The 22,874-nt window shown below is 39.8% G+C and overlaps 3 protein-coding genes across 7 annotated transcripts; all 3 read right to left on the bottom strand.

Annotated features, from left to right (window-relative positions):
- Positions 1-2,538: 2,538 nt before the first annotated feature.
- On the bottom strand, positions 2,539-3,546 carry LOC115675321 (40S ribosomal protein S5-like). The gene is made up of 3 exons (XM_030597925.2): positions 3,273-3,546; positions 2,862-3,065; positions 2,539-2,741 (listed from the first exon to the last, which is right to left on the bottom strand). Exons 1-3 carry the CDS (start codon positions 3,398-3,400, stop codon positions 2,687-2,689), a joined length of 387 nt encoding a protein of 128 aa, XP_030453785.1. The 5' UTR covers positions 3,401-3,546; the 3' UTR covers positions 2,539-2,686.
- A 1,527-nt stretch (positions 3,547-5,073) lies between these two features.
- Positions 5,074-6,520, bottom strand: LOC130135132 (uncharacterized). Its single transcript, XM_056303543.1, has 2 exons — positions 6,070-6,520; positions 5,074-5,244 (listed from the first exon to the last, which is right to left on the bottom strand). The coding sequence occupies exons 1-2, from the start codon at positions 6,358-6,360 to the stop codon at positions 5,074-5,076; spliced, it is 462 nt and encodes a 153-aa protein (XP_056159518.1). The 5' UTR covers positions 6,361-6,520.
- A 1,331-nt stretch (positions 6,521-7,851) lies between these two features.
- Positions 7,852-11,441, bottom strand: LOC115675268 (putative disease resistance protein RGA4). 5 transcript variants are annotated; one of them, XR_008814628.1, is made up of 3 exons: positions 11,222-11,441; positions 8,387-10,935; positions 7,852-8,314 (listed from the first exon to the last, which is right to left on the bottom strand). XR_008814628.1 is itself a non-coding variant. In XM_056303589.1 (2 exons), the coding sequence occupies exon 2, from the start codon at positions 10,549-10,551 to the stop codon at positions 9,577-9,579; it is 975 nt and encodes a 324-aa protein (XP_056159564.1). In that variant the 5' UTR covers positions 10,552-10,935; positions 11,222-11,441; the 3' UTR covers positions 7,852-9,576. The 5 variants fall into 5 exon arrangements, 2 of the variants coding, with proteins under 2 accessions (XP_056159564.1, XP_056159565.1); XR_008814627.1 differs by having other exon boundaries at positions 7,852-8,287; XR_008814629.1 differs by having other exon boundaries at positions 7,852-8,208.
- Positions 11,442-22,874: the final 11,433 nt, after the last annotated feature.

Here is a 22,874-nt window from a genome sequence, read left to right as displayed (position 1 = left end):
CTTCTGTTCAAAGCTCGAGTTCGAATCGCCATATACTTGATGCATTCTCCCGTAGATGCCCTTACGATCGTGGACCTCGTGGGACTGGAAAATGATGTCACACCTCGAAAACAACTAGAAAATGGGGATGATACGGCCGTCTTTCCACACGAAAGACGCAGCCTCAACAATAACCAACAACCTGCTATCAACAACCTATATATATATATATATATATATATATATATATATATATATATCTCAAACCACATATATATTATATAAACCAACAGATTGGTTATAACATCAGAGTTTTTATAATCCACCAAAAGAACATGTACATCAAGAACTCAGCCAACCCGACGAACTATCAATAACCTTACATACAACTCCCAAAAATCATACCCAAAATCTAACTCCCAAAAGTCCCCGCGATAGCACTTTCGTACTAATGGCAGTTAGCCGAGGAACTTGAAAAGATTGGGAAAGAGAGGGATGAGCAACTACAGCCCAATGAATAGTACATATCTTTTAAGTAGATCGAGCAATCACTATCATGTGTACAAAGCAATACCAAAACTTCAAAAGCTAAACTTAAGGTTTAAAATACATATAAAATCACATAAGAGTTGTTTCATTTCATCAAAGCTTTGTACAAGACACAAATACACATTTAAATCCACCATCACAACTCAAACTATCAATGGTCAAGTCCATTGATCAATCTCTATAAAAACCATGTCAATGGTTCATTCCATTGACTAATCTATTGCTCAATTACTACCATGGTCATGACACAAAGCCTGGTGACAAGGCGACCAAGATTCCCCCCTTGACAAGGTCTCCACCTACAAAACTGGTGGTTTGGCCCAGAAGAATATCCTAAACCAGTATGCATACCCCAAAACCCCTACCCGAGTTCACAGTCATGTTGAGCATCAAATAATCATAATCCAATATCAGAAATCCATTCCAGAATACATTCCACCAACCAAACAAATAACTTTCTCACAACACAGCTCATCCACCAGAAATACATTTCGTGGAGCATTTCTTGAATTATTTCCGAACTCAATTCATAAACTAGTTCGTAACACGATACACATATGAATTCTTTCATAATATATTTCCAAAAACGATTCCCAAATCATTCTTAAATACTAAAAAGTAGTAAATGCTCGATCCCGATTTATACAACAAAATGTTTTTTTAAGTTCAATATATATATATATATATATATATATATATATATATCTATATCGAATCATAATTTCTTCGAGACCTGATTTTTACAAAACCAAAGAAGAGATAGTATCACTCACCTGGGAATACCCGAAAGCAACAACACGCAGCTAAACGAGTCGACGATCTCGCAATCCTAACAATTAAACGAGAATCAACGTCAAAATCAAGTAAAATACTACGATAACTACGAAACGGCTATAGTAAGCTTAAACGCTAACAAAAAGACTCCTACGCGCTAACAAAACTCACAACCGAAGCGGATATTCAAAATTATCTGCAATGAGGAACTTGATCGTGAAACTTGATCGCGCCGTAATTCTCTCCAACAAACTCTGATTATAACTCAGACCAAAAAAAAAAAAACTCTGATTATAACAAACTTATAGTCAAAAGAAAGCCCGTTCAGACTATTACAAAAGCCCCAGCTTGGTCGCCCCAAAATAGAGCCGACTCCCGATCGCGTGTGGGGCCACAGCGAGGGCGCTATGCTCGTAAGGGATAGAGAGTGTGACAGCCCAGGCGGTGGTGCGCGGGGAGGAGGGATGGCGGTGCGTCCACACCTCGGTCGTTGGACGTGCGCAGGGAAGGGAGGGGGAGCCTCTCTTGTCCCACATCGCCTAGGCCTAAGGGGGAGTTCTGGACTAGCTTATAAGATTTGGGGTTCTATATCTGTGCAACACGTTTTAAGGCCGTGAGGGTCAATGCGCCCAAAGCGGAGAATATTATACAGTATAGACCCGGGATGTTACAGATGAAATCGGGCAGAGCAGACCATACCATTTATAGTTCAGGTACATATTGATAGGTTCCATGAACCAAAGCCATTGTTTTCGATATCTAAATTCAACTAAGTTAATTTCAATTCCATCCCAATAGATGGATTCCAAAACCAGAGTAAAATGAAGATGAAAATCCGAGCTCCACCTCTTTCGCTTGGTAGAAATGCGAACCACCCCTTGAAGTTCGAAGGCTCAGTCCTATCTCTCGTTATGAGATTCGGAACGTCATGGAATGGAGGAATCTCCGGCGTAAACCTTGCAAATTATTCAGCACTCCGCCAAGATGATACACGGAATAGTCAAGTGAATCCGCCGCAACCAGCTTGAGCCAACTTCGAAGGAGAAAATAAACAAGTAGAGGAGTGTTTGTTGCTGCCGAGAGATAAAAGATGAGATGCCGACGAAACTGTGAACTTGAAATGCATTTTGAAGAGGGGCGCAACCCATCAAGAAGCGAAAGCATGCAAAAACACAATGCATACAAAACGCCAACACCAATAGGATGACTCCAATAAATGCAGCTGAAAACATAAAGCATCACCATCCTCTTTAATCTTCATAACATTGGAATAATTCAATTCAAAATTTCATAAGCAAAGGCATATCCAGTGACATTGTTCCGAAAAGACAACCATAATGAAAACAAAAGCTACTACTCGCACTTCGAGACTTTGCAATTCAACTCAACGGTTGGACTTGGCAACTCTCTCTATCTCGTCTTTCTTCTTGATGGCATAGCTGCGGAAGAATTAACTTAGAAAAAGTGCACATGACCAAAGTAAAATAATTATAAGCAGAAAGTTTAACAGCAAAAGGGTCAGCCTCGTGAGGAAGACAAAAAAATTGGGCATCGGTTACCTGTTGGATGAACCCTTAGCAGCATTAAGAAGTTCATCAGCCAGACACTCGGCGATTGTCTTGATGTTCCTGAAAGCTGACTCCCTAGCACCAGTCATCAGCAGATAGATTGCCTGATTCACACGTCGCAAGGGGGAGATATCAACAGCCTGACACCTCACAACACCAGCTGACCCAATACGAGTAGCATCTTCCTGAGGACCACTGCAATCAGAGAACATAATTTATATAAGTGAAACTAGGATAATACAACGATAGTGCGACTTTCAATTTGTAAGCTACTTTTTCTCATTAATATCAAGCCTTTCCAACTAATCCAACAAAACTATGTTGACCCACTAGGAGTGAGTGAGCAGCACTCTTAACAACCTTGGACAAGCAATATTAGTTAGACACTTCCTTGATACGCACCTGTTGATGACAGCGTCAACAATAACTTGGATTGGGTTTTGATCTGTGAGCAGGTGAATGATTTCCATGGCATGTTTCACAATTCTGACAGCCATCAATATCTTCCCATTGTTTCTCCCGGGCATCATCAGGGAGAAGTTTGTGAGCCTCTCCACAATTGGACATTCAGCTTTCCTGAAGAGCTTGACTGAGTACCTACCAGCAGTGTGGGGAACTTATGTGGCGTGCTTGGCAGGTTGGACAGCAATGTAATCATTCAGTGAGAGGTCATTCACCTAAAGAGCAACAAATGGAATTGTCAAAATAATGTTAAAATCGAAAAACTCAATCATAGTGTTTATGCTTCCACATTTTGGAAAGCATGCTTTACAGATTCCACGGTAACTCTCGTCAGTGTTTTAAAAATAAAAGGAAAATTTTCAAATAAAGGTTTGAAGTGCCATTATTTTCTCAAATAAGAGCCTGAACATGCTTTAGATATAGATTCCACAACAACTCTCGTCAGTGTTTTGAAAATAAAAGGAAAATTTCCAAATAAAGGTTTAAAGGGCAACTATCGTTGAAGTGGACCTTATTTCAAATAAGGGCCTGAAGTGGCCATGTCAATCTTAAAGAAGGGCCTAACCTCACCGGCTAGTCAATGGCATTTTTGTCCTTTATTTTTATGATTTTTTTTCCTTTTTTTCTTTTTTCCATAAAATAGATAAACTCAAAAAAGAAAGAAACGGCTAAAACTTAAAAACACACACACACACAAATAAATAAAAACCCCAGGCCCTTCCTTTGTGGCCGCCGATCGCTGGTTGGGCATCGGCGATGGTCAACAACCCTCGCTCAGACCTAAGAGAGGGTTGTGGCCTTATCCCGATTCTCACAAGGGTCGTTGGCCCTCGCCGAGGCGCCAGTGACCCCGCTGGCCATCGCTGACGCCCCAACGGCGATGGGGCGGCGACCACAGGCAATAGGGCTGGGGCAACCTCCTCGCCTATTTTTTTTTTCTTTTTTAAAAACTTTTAGTTTTCTCAATTTTTAATTTAATTTAACTAAAATTTAGGTTAAAATTGTTTTTGGACGAAAATGTCCTTGACCAGCCGGCAAGGTCAAGCTCTTATTTGAAACTGTCATTGCCACTCCATGCCCTTATTTGAGAAAATGATGACACTTCATACCTTTATTTGGAATTTTCCCAAAATAAAATGAAATGATCCTATTAGATTTGAAAACATAAAATCTAACAAATTTAGGCCAAACAAACGAAACTAGAAGTCACTGAGTGAAGAGGAATACTTCTTCGACAAAAAAAAAAGAAAGAGGAATACTTCGAACACTTAAAGGGAACCTTTAGCTAAAAGAAACATACTGAAGGATAAACAAGAATTCTACTAATCAGCATAATAAAGAGACATGAAAAACCCAAGAGTCTCCGACGGATATCAGAAATTGTTACTTTTCTTCCAAAAATTACCTTATCATATTTTTCGACCCATCTTGGATTTTGTTCGTTGGAGGAAGGGTAATTACGCTTCTAGGGTAGCCTAAGATACCAATTGAGGGTTTTAAAAGTTAAGGATGTAGAGTAGTATATATATATGTGTGTGTGTGTGTGTGTGTGTGTGTGTGTGTGTGTGTGTGTGGGGGGGGGCAGCAAATTGTGAGGTTTTTGACATGAAAAACAACACTAACAAAGAAAGTTCACGTCAAAAGAAGCGTTATCTATTTCTCTTGCTCCCATCCTCCCAATCGCATCCTTGGATCGTAGTTAGTGAATTGACGAAACTCATTCCCGAGCTTGGTCAAATGCTTAGGCCCTTACCAGGTACGGAGGATCTGCAACTATAACTTGGTAAGCATGCTTCATTTCAGTTGGCAACTCTCCCGGTTGGTTGTAGTCATAAAACGGGAAGTCACTTTCGTATTGTTCAAAACGTTTGTCGCACTCGAGCAGTTGCACGGAGACACTGGGATCAATTCTCTGAGATGATACCACAAATAAGTAACTTCAAAGACCTTTCACATAATGACAAGCCAATGACATGCGCACTTCATAATCTGAGAAACGAGTGTTGATGAAAAGAGTAAACACATTCCACCAATAGTTGATAAGAGCGCTACTATAAATATTCTCATTATGCCCGGATCTTCTCTCAGACGTTAAAGCTGGCCTAAATCATACGTTTGACAGGCACACGAAATATATTACTTGTACTACAACAAATGGCATAACGCAACACATATCGATTGTTCGCACATTTTACAAAATTATCTTCCCATTTGATAGTTGACAAGACACCACAAACCCACCTACTACTTACATTATATAAAAGGGTTAATACTACGAAAAATACTAAACTGATAATCTATGACAAATTTATCTCAAATTAAATTTTTTATCACAAAAAACTCTAAAATTGCACACTTGTGACAAATCATAAAACTTGTCATGAAAGTGTAATGGAGTCCTAAAACTTTCAAAAAAAATACAATTAAATCCTAAAACTTATCGCGAAAGTGCTTATCGCGAAAGTGCAATGGAATCCTAAAAACTTTCAAAAAGTAATCAAGTCCTAAAATTTGTAAAATTGGTCCAATCAAGTTCTATTGTTGATCGCACATTTTGAAAGTTTTGGTACTCAATTGTACTTTCGTAATAAATTTTAGAACTTTGTTACACTTTCTGAAAGTTTTAAAACTCGATTATACTTTCGTGATAAATTTTAAAATTTTTAGTACGCTTATCATAAAAAAAAAAAGATTTGCTCAACCACGGAAAAGCCGATGGAACAAAAAAATGACGCACTTTGAGATAAGCATAAAGCCTGGGGCAAGCGATGCAAGCCACACGAAAGCGAGTGCCCGAACAGAGAGCGAGGACCTCATTGGCCACGGTCTCGGCCGTCCCGCAATCGTAGCAGAACTGGCTCAGCCTCCAATCCTCCGTCACCAGAGCCACCTCCGGCTGGTCCGCCGGTGACTGGTTCTGCTTGCAGTGGAATTCCTGGGGAGCCACGAGGGCTTTAGAGCTGAGCATCGGTGCTTCGTCGTCGTTGGCGTTGTCGACGTCGGCGTTGTGATTTGCGAGTTCTTCCATGGCTGGGAAAGGGATGGTGATGCGAGGACCGCGGGCGGGGTCAAGTAGCTGCAACACTAATATCCATAGAAGGCGCACTCCTCTTAATTTCCTTTTTTCTTAATTTATTGTTCTGCATTTTCTAAATTCTTAAGTGAAAATTGGGTGAACAATTTTTTGCTGTCTTCAAATTTACGAGTCTCGTAATTTAAATTTTATTTGATTCGAAATACTTAAATATATTCATGTAGAGATACATATATATAACACACATCATTTTCTTTTTTGAAGTTTTAAATTGTTCTCAATAAAATCATGATTTGCTTTTATAAGATAAAGCCAAAGGTGGAACAGCAAAGACTCCAAATAATTTTGTAATCTCAGTCTTCAATCCCTTATGAATCTTAAATTATCGGAAAATTCAAGGACACATTTTCATTCGGTTAATCACAAAATGAGACGAAAGGTAAAATCACGAAAAATGATAATATATTGAACACGTAGAAAGTGGGAAAAGCCGAAAGAGATCCAGATGATGAACTCGGTGCTCCATTTTTTAACAACGAATTCTGATCCCATTGCGCCTTATACGCATCAATAAACCATGGACCACACATTCGCTTGACATTAACTGCAAGAACCGAGCAGCCGTCCCTGGAAATGAACAACCATGAGATTGATTATGATTGATTATGATGAGCTTAACATCATCTGCCAGAGAAGGTGGCGAAAATGAATGGGCAGTTTGCACCATCGATGAGTACTTGCTTCAATCACACGCCATCTTACTGAGAGCAATCGGGTATGATGCGAAACAGGATTCTCGCTATTAGAAAATGTTTCGTACCATTGACAGCAAGACCTAATCTGTGCAGTTACATGGTGGAACAAGCTTTTCATAGAAATGTTTCTTGTTTTCAATTTTTATCTCAGAGGTCTCCGTCACTCCCATCAAGCATAGTTCTTTTCCACCCAACCAAGTTCCAAGTTTCAATCTCTTGGCTACTAGCCTGCTTGCGTGCTTGCTATGATACTCCGCGATCTCTGTAAGTTTTCTGAAGCCAGGGGACGATAGGCTAAATGGAAGTTCGAAATAATGCTGCGCAATTGAGGAACAGCAAGAAGTTCCAAATCTCGATAGAAGTTGCACCATCAAAATCTTTTGGAAATGAAATCATAAAGACAAAGGAAACGTCCAGCAACTCGTAGCATCAAATAAAGCTACAAGTCATTGCGATCAGCTAAAATATAACAAGAACAGGGAAGAATAAGGAAGATATAGCCTGTAAGATCCCTTCCACAAAAAGCAATGGAATCACCAACCAGGAGTCTCGCTATTAGAGAAAGCCTCTGCTAGACTGCAACCATCTCCACAGCAACGTCTGGAGGCATAACCATCGACAAGCTATCAATTGGATCTTTGTCTAAGTTTCAACATGTGGAGGATGATCTCATCCGTGTATCGTCTGGATCACACTCGATGTAAAGAAGAGGTTTAGAACAAGAAAATCGGAAACAAAGAATGAACCAAATGCAAGCATTAAGGCAAAAGTCGTACCATTCATCAACCTAGGGTTAAGTTTGCAGAGAAAATGCAAATACTATGTCTCACTTGATTTTAGGGTCATGCCTCCAGGCAAACTGGTTAGTCCATGACATCCCTTTTGACATGAAAAACAACACTAACAAATAAAATTCACATCAAAAGAAGCATTATCTATTTCTGTTGCTCCCATCCTCCCAATCGCATCCCCGGATCGTAGTTAGTGAATAGACAAAACTCATTACCGAGCTTGCTCGAATGCTTAGGCCGGAATATGCATGGATGCAAATCAAGTAGTTATGCAGCTCCATCTTTTTTAACTTCTCCTGCAAGCATCTCAGAATTTGCCAGCATTAGGAAGGAATATAAAGCATCCAGCATACTCCAAAAAGGGGGAAAAAGCAACTGCAGCAGTTCATAGCTATAATGTCACTGCAAATGAAAGACAACAAACCAAGAACTTAGGTTAAAGGTTCCACGGGAGGACTAAAAGTCGATACATACCTGTAAGTAAAAGCAAGTAATCTGTCTCTCGGCAACTATTTTCTCCTTCAACAGAGGTTCTCCTACTCAATTCCCTCGCAATTAATTATCTGCAGCTCTCTCAATGTGGCGATGCGGTGAATGCCGTCTGGTAAAGAGGATAATCTGGGACAGTCTTCAATCTTCAGTGATCTCAGAGAAGAACTATTTTGCAGCCATTCGGGCAATGCACTCAAGTTGGGACAATTCTCAATTGTTATCATCTGCAGTGTACTTGCAGAACCTTCAAGCCACCCGGGGAAAGAAACTAGTTCCGGTAATTCCTCGAGTCTCAAGTAACGAAGCATCAACATGGAGTGTTCTTCATTACTTTCACTTTCGGGCAGCTTCAAGCTTATGCAGTCGCAAATCGAGAGTTCCTCCAATGCCATCAATTTTTTTAAGCCTTATGGTAAGGAGGCCAACTTCGGACAACATCCAATGAACAACGAACGAAGAAACATGAGCGAATTGATATCATCGAACAAGGCCTCCAAAAACATGCAGTCTTGTATGGATAGTGACCGCAGAGAGGTCAAGCATCCTATTCCATTCTCCGGGAAACGCTGCTGTTGCGTGGTTATAGACAAAGTGCGGAGGCTGACCATGTTCTTGATGTTTGCAGGCAATTCCTCGAGTTCTATGCACCCAGCAAGACGTAATTCATACAGATTGCGAAGCTCGCAGACCGATTCGGGGAGTTTCTTGATATGAAAGTTGTTTAATAAACTAAGTAACCTCAATTGCTTTAGACCACCAATGGAACTAGGCAGTCGGTCAAAATAACCCCGATTTGTCCATAGCACTCGCAAGTGCTTGAGTTGTGAAAGGCTTGCCTCCGAAAATAACCCCTAAATGGTACCAGTATCTAAAGAGATGGTACGAACTTGCCTGAGTTTGCTCAACTGGCCGCGTATATCGTTATTTGAAGAACAAACTGGGGGTCCAAAAGATACATGCCGAATCGTCGGGGTTATATCCTGTGCTGTGACCACTTGCAATATGGACCATTCGGTTCGTGCCACCGAAATGGCAAGTTTGTAAACGAGATTGTGCATTCTGATAGACAGCGGTGGAAACGTTTCCACACTAACTTCAAAGAAGGACCTTGAACACAGCTCCATCATGTACTGCCATCCAATCTCTTCCAGCTCCCAATTATCTCCTCTGGACTAGATAAGCCCATTCGAGATCCACAGTGAGATCAGATCATTGCTGCTGATAACGCAGTTCTGCAGGAATATTGAGCAATAAGCGAAACATTGTTTCAAGTATGACGGCATTAGATCGTAGCTTATTCTCAGTGAAGGTAAAATATCAGTTTGTAGTTGCCACATCTCACTATCTCTTACATATGCCCAGTCGGTTTTGTTGTATTTTGAATACAACAAGCTTCCCAAACTCTTCACTGCAAGAGGATTTCCCCAACACTTTTTCACGATGGCATTGGCGATTTCCATAAGGTCCGGGTGATTCTTCTCTTGCTCTTGATCGAATGCACACTTCACGAACAAAGTAAAAGAATCATTCCACGAAAGTCCGGTCAAATTAAGCGGGCGGACAGAACCCATGATTGAGGCGACCGACATATTCCGTGAAGTCACAATGACTTTACTACCCTCGGAAGCACCTCGTAACAAATTTCTAAATTCCACCCAATCCTCCCGCCTCACTTCCCACACATTGTCCATTACAAACAGACACCTTTTGTTCCACATGATGCTTCTCAGGATATGTTGCAGCATTTCCAGCCCATCATCTTTGTTTTTGTGACCCAAAGACTTGAGGATGCGTCTTATTATGTTCTCAGTTTCGAATCCTAATGGCATGGATAACCAAACTTTGAGATCAACATATCTGTTTACCCAATCGTCATTGTACACCAATTGAGTAAGAACTGTCTTTCCAATACCTCCCATTCCAAGAATCGAAATGACTCCTATCATTCCAACCCCACCATCATTTGATCTTCTTAATAGCTCTAATATCATTTCCTTTTCTTCATTTCTGCCAATAATATCTAAAGGGGTCACAAAAGAATGGGTTTCTCTCCATGGAACTATAATCTTGTCATGAACATCCCCTGACAAGTTGAACTGACTTTTCTCTTCGTTGATCCCATCAAGTCTCTTTCTCAGTTCTTTCATATTATGTGCTATCTTAAACTGGAAAATGAAATTAGATATCCACGAGAACAAGTAGCTTACTTTCCTTTTGAGGGTCAAGTGCTCGGTAGACCTCACCCGCCTCTCCAAAGCCCTGGCTTCGAAATCGTCCAGCACGTCCTCGGCATCATAGCAGAAGTCTTTAAGCTTCGACAGCCAAATGCTAACGGCTTCATCTTTAGTTTGCCTCTGTTCAGCATCAGCGAGCACCCTCTAGATCGTCTCTAGCGTGTTCTTGAGCTTCTCTCGATCATCCTTGACGCCACATACCAATTCAAGTTCTTCAACAGCCGATGAAGCTAGTTTCTCCAAAAGAGGTTTAAGGATGCCAGATACAACTGCACTCGTCATGGTTTGGCTTAACCACTGTGCAGGAAATAAACTTGTTATCAGACAGATAGCGAAAGACACATGGTGCGAAAAATGAACACCATAAGAGCGTTAAAAACACTGCAATATAACGAAAATCACACAAAACCGAACTTCAACACAAGAAATTACGAGAAAAATCAAGCGGAACGCAAAAGAAACCTCTAAATCCATCCGAAACAGAGCATGACAAAACCAAAGACACGAGTGACGAGCGTGGACGATGAAGACCAGGAGATGTAATATTCAAAACGACAAAAGTGAAATGGTAAATCATACTGACCCAGACCAAAAGCTCTCCCTGCGTCGAGATCTCTTGAAAATGTTCGAGACAATGGCTGGCCTCGGGATCACAATGGCTGGACTAGCAGGAGAGAAAGGGGGAGAGAGAGAACCCTAGCAGTCAGAGCGAACCGAACAACAGGCGAGGCGAGGCGGCGAGGCGAGGCGGCGAGGCGATGTGGCGAGGCCAGGCGGCGAGGCAAGCGGCGAGGCCAGGCGGCGAGGCAGGCGGCGAGGCAGGCGACGAGGCAGGCGGCGAGGCCAGACGGCGAGGTGATGCGGCAAGGCCAGGCGGCGAGGCAAGCGGCGAGACGATGCGGCGAGGCGATGCGGTGAGGCCAGGCGGCGAGGCCAGGCGGCGAGGCGATGCGGCGAGGCCAGGCGGCGAGGCGATGCTGCGAGGCAGGCGGCGAGGCCAGGCGGCGAGGCAGGTGGCGAGACGACCGAGGGAGGCCGGCGAGCGAGGCGAAAGGTGAGGGTAGCGAGGCGAGGCGGCGAGGCAGCGAGGCGACCGAGGGAGGCCGGCGAGCGAAGCGAGTGAGGTGAAAGCGTGAGGGTCCAGATTGTTCGGAGACTCTGCGTCTTTATTTGTTTTGTTTTTTCGGTTTAAAGTTTGTTAATTAGTTAGGGTTTTCAAACATGTAGATGCCAAAATACTATTGAGAAATATAATATTAAATAAATAAGTATTTTTTTTTCTTACGGACGTGTAATTTTTGCCTATAAATAGGTGTTGTGTCACATATGTAGTACAATTCTCCCACAAATTACATATGGATTTATCATTTTTATTGTATAATCACAGGTAATTTAAATTTTTCTTTCAATATGTTGTGCCTTTACATTCTCGTAACATAAATTCAACGTAGTCAAAATCCTCATTTCATGCTCGTACTATTATCACCTTTGGGAACCCATGATTGAGTGCCTATTTTATACCTCAACTTTAAGACCCGAGATCGAGTTCTTGTTCCCTTCTAGATCCTCAGTCATCTATTTAACGGACATGGACTACATTGCATACAAGTTTCGATTTGGCAAAGTCATCCGACAAACAACGAGACACCTAGAATTTTCAATCCATGTAATTTTGGCGCAATCAAAACGGCACGCCTGGAGGTTGAATGTGGAACGCCAATTTCGGAGTAATCACTAAAGCATGGGAAGAAGACCCCGTAATAGAAATTCCAGTCAACGAGATTCTCCAAACGCCGGTCATTGTCTCGAAAGATTAATGGGTGATGGGCATGAAGAATATGGACACTTCCCCGTGATCTCCCACCCTAGACTCACTCTGCAATCACTTGGTAATACATCTTAAATTCAAACTGGTTTAAACCCCAACTTCTTGCTCGAGATGCCATTGCCTTCAAGAACTTGGGATTGATCTAGAGCTGGATTTGAAGACCCGATATCGAGTTCGTGTTCCTTTCTAGATATCTGGTCTTCTGTTTAACACGAAAGTGCTTCGAAGTTTTTGATTAAGTGAAGTCAAGCCACAATCAACATGGAATTCCCAGCATTTTCATTTGGCCCGAATTAGTATTAGGGACCCAATCTCTAAGTTTTTCTTTTCTCGAGTAAGCATTATCCAAAAACATAAACTTTAATCCAGTCATTCTTACGTTGCTCTGTATCACCAATTTGAATTAGTTTTATAACCTTAAAAATTCAGAATAGTAGCAAGTGGACCCCAACAAGTCACCGTATGCATATATATCCAACGACTATCTCGTAAAAAGTCCTCATCATATAATAATTCGATTTTCCAAAATCCATATGTGTGTACCATTTTTGCTAGGATCACTAATACTTTTTGAAAAAAAAAATCCACAAGTTCACATCCATTTCCTCATCAAGAAAACCTAAATGACAGAAAAGTTCTAACTCATATTTGATTTCCCATAAATTACTATATATAAAAAATTTAAATTAATTACTTTTATAAATGACTATAAATGAGAGAAAATCTCCTCCTTACTCCAATGTTCTCGTAATGCACAAAATATAAAACATCTTAAAATGGTTTTTTATGCCAATTTTAGCGATAATCTAACGAAGCAAGTGGTGAGCTTGACTTGATATAAATGACATAAAATCTCTTCCTTGCTCAAATTTTCTCTCAACGCAAATATTAAGTGCCTGAAAATGGCTTTTTTCTTTACCAATTTTGACGATAATCTAATGAAGAAAGTAGTGGGCTTGACTTGCTATAAAGAAGAGCAAATCTCCTCCTTGCTCCCATTTTCTCGTAATGCACAAAATATAAAATGTCTTAAATTTGTTTTTTTATGCCAATTTTGGCGATAATCTAATAAAGCAAGTGGTGGGCTTTTTTGTTCAGAATCAAACTCCTTTCATAACTTCAAGTGGGTTCGGCATTACAAAAGATATGGGCCCCGGAACAGATGAGGTCCCATAAATTTCTTGGAAGATTAAAAACCCAATGAGGAATGCATCAGCTGTTACCGCCTTCGAAGCATGAACACTCCTTGATGAAGTCATATGAGGATATTTGCTTACTTTGATTCGAACTTATGTCCTTATTGCGAAGTAAAATATGATCGTGTGACGATACTTAGTGAAATATTGCTCCACTCTTTATGTCTTTACTGTACTTTGGTTCGTGGAGAAATAATTGCTCAATTGATCCATATAACTAACATAACTCAAGAACTTTATTTGGAAACAACGTAAGAATAACTCCCATGAACTTTTTCTAAAAATGATTTTTTTACATCCCTTAGACTAATTGGTCACCAAAAAATATTTTCATTATCAACACTAGTACTATGCCTAGACATATTCGTCTGATAAAAACAACTTTCATTAAAGATGCAAGCGAACATTTTTTGAAAAATATTTTTCAAATCATTGATTTTTCACGAAACAAATGCATTAGTCTGCAAGAAATTCACTATTTAAAAAGGGGCTTTTTATATGTTAGAGACTACTTCAGGTTAAGTATACATAATAACAAATGTTTGAATTTTTCATACATCGATTACACATACCGTGAGTTAAGTAATTTCGTAATTTAATGTTCTGTGATTGCTTAATTAGTGTCTCAAGGCACTCATTAATAAAATGTAACTTATAAATATCCTTCAAATTTAGCTCGATTGAATGTATCACGATATAAATTCAATGATAATAAGAGCAAATATCACATTCATACAAGAATGAAAATTTGATAACTAAAACTTCAACTTTAATTATGTTTACATTGTCAAAGTGAATATATCGGGTTGGTTTTTAAGTTTGACTTTTTCATTGTTACTTTTAGTCAGACCAATTTTGTTTTTCAAACAAAATGCATCGGGGGTCAAAACATAGAATTTACTAATTTGGGGTTTCAAATTAGTCCATGCGTAGAATATTTATGGTAAGAACAAAGACTTTTGCAATTTGAGTGGGGGCAATGGTGAGGCCAATTTTATTGTTAAAAAAAACTTAATGGGGCCAAAATATTGAAATTAGGGCGGGGGGAGCGGGGTCAAATTAACCTATACTTTTATTAATTATGCTAATTAATAAAATATTTACAGTGAAATGCCCCCCACTCTTCGTAAAGTGGTTGTAACGCCCCCACCTTGGGGTCGTTAACGTGACATCCCGTTCATTATTATCTTTTTTTACACACAAGTGGAAGCATAATTTTGTGACAATCACATTCAGAACAACAGAGGAATTTAGACAAATAGCATCATAAGCAAATCTTATGTTTACCGTGCATGCAAACATGTTTTAACAAGCCCTTCGGGCCATGGCAAACATCACATATTTTACATGTATATTCTAGAGGCTCATCCGTTCCTAGCCGACTATGAATAGTAAAACTCGGCTTGGGTGATCTTGTCTCCTCTACATCATCTTCTCGCTTCTAACTCTATCCACATCTCCTCCCCGCTTCCCGTCCGCATGGCCGATCTACACCCCACCCGTGGCATGCCCCGGAGCTGGCCCGCCTACACCGCCAAAAGGTCTATTGAACCCACATAGGGGTACTACCCATTCTCCGTCAGTGTAGCCATGCCATGCTACGTACGGGTGAGGCACCAAGTCCGTTAGGCCCTCATTGACCATCACACACGTCGTGATCCGACGGTAGGCTCGGCCTTCTCGGGCATCTATCACGGTGAGCACTTCGGCTCTCATTTCCACGGGGTTGCCGAACCGAGTTAGGGGAGACGCCATTCTTCGGACCTGAAAAGGAAATAACAGAGGATGAGTCAAGGAGACTCAACAAGTAAACCTACTAATATCGAGCGAGGACGGGGGGATCACCATTAACATAAGTCGGCTCTTACCGTACCCGCATCAATGGCAGATCAATAGCAAAGTTCATACACGAAAACATCAAGCATTGCTATAACATGTGCACCTTGCCATTCAAGTCTCGGTTCTATCTCCAAAACAAACGTCAAACACAAAACATGATTAAATCGAGAAATGAACCAACTACAACCAACCAAACGACCGAGAAACGATCCAAGCAAACCGTATCACAACTTCCTTTCCCGAAAGTAAGAAGTTTACTTACACTGTGAAATAAAACTAGGACAAGAAAGGAACACGGGAGTCTCGAATGATTCTTGGTGTGTGGCTTGAACACTATCACACGACCCTTGAACGTGGACTTTATGTGGCTGAACACTAGAGAGCTATGGCGGGTTGGTGCAGTCCTTCCTCTCCCCCTCTCTCTATTTGGCGTGAACAAGAAGCAAGGAAGCAAGAAGCAAGATGGTGATGGTGTGAGAATGAAGAGGAAATGGCGTGAGAGAGGAGGGCTTCACGTGAGACTCTCTCTCTCTCTCTTTCTCCCTATTTATAGAAGTTCTTTCTTACTCCCTACTCAAGGCCATTAATGCATGTCATGATGATAGTGCCTCCAAAGTCCAGCTAATTAAGGCTTGTCATCATGAATGGGGCTTCTAAGTCAAGGGCCATTTAATGGCATTAATGAACCTTAATGATGGAAGCTTGAAGGAGAAGCTTTGATCATGTCAAAGCCTTATCTTCTATCCTCTTCTAAACTTTTCTAGATCGTGAAAACCGTGGACTCCTTGGAGCCTTCTGGATTTGCTGGTTTCTTGCGTAATTGATTCGGGCCAATCGGGTCACACGAAATAGACTCATTGGCACTAAAATCACAACCCGCATCATGCTTAGTTCTCAAGATTTTCCGAGGGTTTACCGCGACAAAACACGTATAACAATCTCGAAAAATTCCCAAATTTATATATGTTATAGAAAAAGAAGTTCTCAACAACTTTTATGAAGGAAACTTTTCCAAAATCGGCCCAGAAAAGCTTGTATAAAATAAAGAAAGTGTAAATATCATCGAAATACCCATTCTGGGCAGTTTTACACGGTCCGGAAAATTAGGCTGTCGTACTACTCATATTAGGTTCAAAAATTCTGAAATAAAAGTATGTAAAACTTCAAGATGTTTGGAGAAACTTTCAAGGAGGAAGTGTTTGGAAATTCGGATCACAAAAGTCTCCACAAAAATAACAAAATGAAGTGGTACAAAGGATTCGAAACTGGGTTTTCCATAACAAGAGTAAAATTAGTTCCAATTGAAAAGCTACCAAACTTAAACCATAGTCATTTCCCAGGGACTGAGATTGAGGATGTTATAGTGGTGCCGCCACTATGTGCAATGTAGGTTCTAAGAATTTATCTCATTCTACTGAGAGAACGAACTAAATTATTTCTAATGGGATTAAGGTTTGCTAATTAGTTAGGGTTTTCACACATTTAAATGCGAAAATATTATTAAAAAAAGTCACTACTAAAAAAGTAGATATACTTTCATAAAAAATATTAAAAAGTGCCCTTTACTTCTCAACCCGGTATCCTTCACATAATACAGGTTAATACAAGGTCGGCGTGACTCAAATCTTAAAACCTACGTTTGGTAGTCTGGATAGAATAACAAAATATCCTATCCAGTGTTTGGCGATGTCTTCTGGACCGGATATACCTGGATAAAATACCGAATAAGAAATCCAGGCCGAGGGGGAAAGAACTAGATTGGATAAAAAAGTTTAAAAAAAAAACATAACAATTTCCTTCCATGGAGTGATGGAGTCCGACTTCGCCGGCCACCGCGCAAGGACCGTCAATACAGTAACCTATTAGTCTTGACCCCCGTGCAATCGTCATCATCTCCTACCAACATCGATCGTTATCGCCGTCCAGCTGATTGTCCTCCGACAACTATCTAACCAAACCAGCTATCGCTGGTGAATGACCCGAAATCAGTTGATCAACCCGAAAAGTCATCTTTGAAAAAGAAGAATGGTCACCTGATTTTTCCGTCCCGTCATCTACTATGTGTTGACAATCGGAAGATTTCAAAGGAAAACGAGGAGCTTAGGCGAAAACAGTGATCGCTCAAAATGGTGCTAGTCTCAATCGTGCGAGATTACATCAAGGGGATGGTGCCTTAGATTTGGAGAGCATCACCTCTCTGAGCAAGGAGATTTTCAAAAAATTTGAATCATATTTGAAGAATCCTATCATATCCCATTCTAAATCCGGGCGACCAAATGTAGTCTTAGAGATTGAAACATCCAAATGTGAAGTTATTAGAGATTGAAATATACGAAGGATGGATTACATGCTAGGTCATTCCATATATTTTACGTATCATAGACAATTTTCTTCGATTTAGTATTTTTCTAACAAATAAAGTTCGAAATCTTATACTAAAACAAAATAGGTAAGTATTATCTTTGGGGTATATCATACACAATTTCCATTTAAGGAACAATGTGGAATATAGCCCTGACTACAATTGGCAAATCGAGATACCAAATCGTGAATTTAAATCATTAAATTCACGAATGGTAAATCGAGAATCGGTTTATGTAAAATGCGGTAAAATAATTGCAATGATTTTTTTTTGCCAAATATGTGTGTACTATTTTACTATGTTGCACCGACACGCGACACGACACGACACGACACGACACGACACGATACGCTGACACGTCATTTCTAAAAAAGTAGAGAATTCTGACACGTTGGGACACGTTATATATTAAAATGTGTATTTTTATATATACATGATAAATTATTATTTTTACGATTATTTCAATCAAATAAATTTGATTCAAATGTATAAAAAAATAAATAATAACAAAATCAAATTAATTTGATAAATTATTCATGACATATTTTATTAAGCCATGTGATATAGTAAAGTCCCTTTGGCCACATATATTTTTCTCTTGATTATTTTCGTTTTTTTCCCCCACAAAAGATTACAAATATATTCATCCGGTTTCCTTATGAAAACGAGTGATGCCAGCGGCACCGTTAAGTAACGGTGCCGTTATCTTAGCGTTACTCCTCTCTCTCGGTCAGACGAACCCTACCCATCTTCTCTTCCGTGGCCGCTCCTCTTCCATGGCCGAAATCGCAAATTCCCTCCTCAGCCCCAAACCCTAGATTTCCATATCCTCCCTCTCTTCTCTTCCATGGCCGCTCCTCTCCCTCACTTCGCGACTTGCCCTTCCTCCTCTCTCTCTCTCCTCGTAGGCTGTTTTCCCCCTACCGCCGCCGCCGCCGCCACCACCACCACCTCCTCCAATGTCGCCCGGAGCTTCGCTTCCTCTCTCGGGACTGCTCTCCTCGTCGGCTCTCCGCCGTCTGCGTCGCTTCCGCCAGGAAGTGCAGGTTCGTCTCGCCCGATTCTCTTCGGTCGCTTTTCTTTCTTCTGTCTCCGCCAGGAGCTCCTCGTCGGCGCTCCGGGACTCGCGTGTCGCCTGCGCGTTGGCCGCGTGTACGCCGCGTGTCCGCATGTGGGACGCCTGTCGTGTCGTCGGACGCGTGGCCTCCGGAGTGTGTCGGTGCAACATAGCTATTTAATGCCAATATCACTAATGAATTTTTTAAAATTTCCACAAAATTCACACCTGTTTTCTTCCTTATCAAGAAAACCTAAATTATGGAAGGTTTTAACTCAGATTTGATTTCCATAAATGACTAGATACAAAAAAAAAATTAAAATATAATTGCTTTTTTCCCTCAACGACCCCTATAAAATGCAGCATCCTACAACACAAAGGTTCATTTGGGGTGAATACTTACATCTGCAACAGAGCCGATCGATCGTGATGGAGAGGAGATCATCCAAGTTAGCTTTCGCGCTCATGCTCGTCTTCGCTTTGCTGTGGGCAAGTCTACCATCTTCAATGGCCGCGATTGGTGAATGCCACAAGAACGCAGACTGTGCCACCATCTGTGCCTCAGGCTGTGGACTTTGCATCAAAACCGAATGCAATTGTTTCGATGGGAAGCCACCGCGTTGCAATAGCGTTTACCGCCTTCGAAGCGTAAACACGCCTTGATGAAGCCATATGAGAATGTCTACTTATTATGAAATAAAATAGGATCAGGGGACGAAATTTTAGTGAAATATTGCTCTTCTCTTTATGATATTATTGTACTTTTGGTTTGCGTTAGACCTGTTAAACAGGTGGGTCGGGTCGGGTTTGGGTCGAGTCATAAATGGTCCGACCCAAATTGACCCATTAACTCATTTATGACCCATTTATTCGTAGTATAAATATCTCGACCCATACCCAACCCATACCCGACCCGACCCATATTGCTAAAACACTTTTATATTTAACCTAATCTAGGAATACTTGTTTCTTATGATTTTTTTTTAAATTATATTGCTAAAATATTTTATGCAATACAAAGCTAGTGAAAAATTTGGTATATAAAATCTGATTTGATTTTACTGTGTGCATTCATTTTAATAATATTAATATTTTTGTATTTTTTAAATCGAATTTTTAATTCTTTTTTTCTTTTTTTCTTTTTCCTTTATTTTTGGCCCATCGTCGGCCACCATGGCCGGCGACCTACCACAAGTGAGGCTCCAGCTCGTCCGATTCCGGCAAGCCGAGCCTTGCCAGCCTCGGGCGAGCTCGAGTCTCGCTAGCCTCGGGCGAGGCTCCACCTCGCCAGATCCGGCGAGGTTGTCCTGCCCCGGTGGCCGGTCGCCGTGGCCGACCACCAGCCAAAATTAAAAAAAAAGAAAAAGAAAGAAGAGAAAAGAAAAAAGAAAAAATAAAAGAAAAAGAGAAAAAATAAAAATAATTAAATTTCGATTTTTTTTAAACATTTTTATAAAGAGGGAGAGAGTGTGTGGATGGATTTAGTGGGTGGGTTGGACATGGGTTCCAAACTCAACCCATTTGGACCCATTTATCTATAAGTTTTAAAATTTAAAACCCATTTAAGGTTGACTCTTTAAAATTAAAGTGACCCATTTTGACACCTCTAGTTTGCGTTAATACAATTGCTCGCCCACCCCTGGCGAGGTTGAAGATGAAGATGAAGGAAAGAAAAAAAAAGGGAAAAAAGACAAGAAATTAAAAAATAAGAAAATTCGAAAAAATAAAAAATAATATTTAAAAATTGCCACGTTAGCATCGGCCGGCCGGCGTCCACGTTAGCGCCGGCCGGCAAAAGTTGGCAAAATGGACTAAATTGACACAAATGCAAAAGGTTTGAACTGAATTGACACATTTACAACAGGTTTATGACTGTTTTGATAATTTTCTCCATATTTGTTGATGAGAAAAACACAGAATCTGAAAAAATATTTTAATGTTGGAACACTTACTTCTCTGATAGTCTTGTTTACTTGAACTTGATTATGTCAAGAGAATTCCGATAGACTCAGTTATTGATAACCGACCTTCAATTTTATCATAAACTAAAAAAAAAAATTCCCAATGTATAACACATAATATTATCGTAGTCCTTTATACATGACATCACACTGCATTGGTTTAATCTGCTAAGCCCGTTTGTTATAGGTGTGGCTGAACTGCAACTGTGCCGTAATTATATTGTGAAATGTTTTTATACTTTTAGTAATAGATTGCAACACCTGGATGAAGTATGTCTCTTTTCGCTTGAAGAAAAATATATTATCAAGAGATAAGAAGGGCGTTAAAATATATGTCGCTACATTATCCATATCTCTCTCTATTTCTTTTTATTTTTAGACACATGAATGTGTGTATTTCCCTTATTTTTCTATATCTACCCACCATTATTCATTCTATGTAAATCTTAATGATGTTAAGTTGTGTAATTGTACATATGAAGTATTTTTCTGTAGTCACTCATCTCTCTATAATATACAACTGTTGTGGTTAAAAATTAACTCGGCTTATCAATTAAGCAGCTCAACCATTTAAGCCAAATTCCTAAATTATTATATCTTGTGAATACTGGTCCACTATGCATGCCCATGAGTAAATGCCCAAACTTAAAGACAATCCAATTTCCACACTATAATTACCAGAGACCATATCTCCTTACAAAGATATGACCCTTATGGCCTAACGACAATGACCATTGTTACTATCTCAATTTCGGAGTGTCCTCCTCTCTCTGTGGTGCGTAGATCCGATCGTTGCCGGGAGAGCTTGTAAGCGCATCAACATCAACGAATTACATTTTAATTCCTTGAGACATGTATAGCTTTGATTATTTTGCAAAAAATTAACAAATTAAAAATAGAAATGCTTAATTGTGATCATCTATATTGCTTAGTAAAATGAGTTATCATAAAGTGTTTCCATTGTCAACGAAATTAGTTGGGCATAAGTTGATTTTAATAATAAAAACATTTTTCACTATTTAAATTTATTTATAAAGAACAAAAAAGAACAAGATCAAGAAACGTGTTTCGGATTTGTTATTTCCCCCTAAACAAACGGGGCGTTGGAAGGTAAGGGAAATCATAAAAAGCATTTAGTGATTGTGCGCAATGATATCGAAAAATATTTTTCTCACACCTAGAATTTACCAAATTTATAAAGAGAAAATCAAGGAAAGAGGTTACAGCAAGAAAACCTTGAAGGCACGCCCCGAGCCCCATGAATTCATATATTTCTTACCCAATTTCTCATTAAAAATTATATAGCTTAAGGTTTCGTTTGTTTCGCGGAAAGTAAATGTTTGAAGAACATTTTCCTAAAAATGATCGCTTTGTATCATTTACAAAAATAAGTGAACGAAAAATATTTTCAGCATCCACGAAAATGTTCAGATATAAATTATTGTCGATAACGTACACATTTTCCATTAACTAATTATTTCAAGCGATACAAGTGATCATTTTTTGGAAAATATTTTTCAAATAATTCATTTATCTCAAAACGAACGGAACCTAAGACTCCTTATTCTATCGGTAGAATGAGATGAATCCTTTGCCGAGACTGAAGCCTGATTCATCTTCACTTAGTCGCGCTTCACTTGGCTATGCCTTTACGTGCAATAATGATAAGGCTGTATGTTAGAGAGGCATGTGCATATATCATAACTACATAACAACTCAAAAGAGGGAAAATTGTCCAAAAACTCCTAAACCTATTGCACTTTTGCCAATTCAGTCTAAACCTCTTAATTGCGTCAATTGAGTCATAAATCTTTACATGTTTTATTAATTAAGTTCATCTGATCAATTTTCACTAGAAATTACTGACGTGGGTGCTAGCCGTCTTATGTGATACGATCGGCGCTGACGTAAATAATTTTTAATTATATTTTAATATTTTTTGAAATATTTTATTTTATTTTATTTTTTCTTTTCTTTTTTTTTCTTCCCTTTC

The sequence above is a fragment of the Syzygium oleosum genome, unplaced genomic scaffold, assembly GCF_021117445.2.
Source record: "Syzygium oleosum isolate NSW1041296 unplaced genomic scaffold, Sole_v2.1 Sole_v2.28, whole genome shotgun sequence".
Classification (NCBI taxonomy): domain Eukaryota; kingdom Viridiplantae; phylum Streptophyta; class Magnoliopsida; order Myrtales; family Myrtaceae; genus Syzygium; species Syzygium oleosum.
The sequence above is the reverse complement of the archived record's forward strand: the minus strand, read 5'-3'. Positions and strand labels throughout refer to the sequence as shown.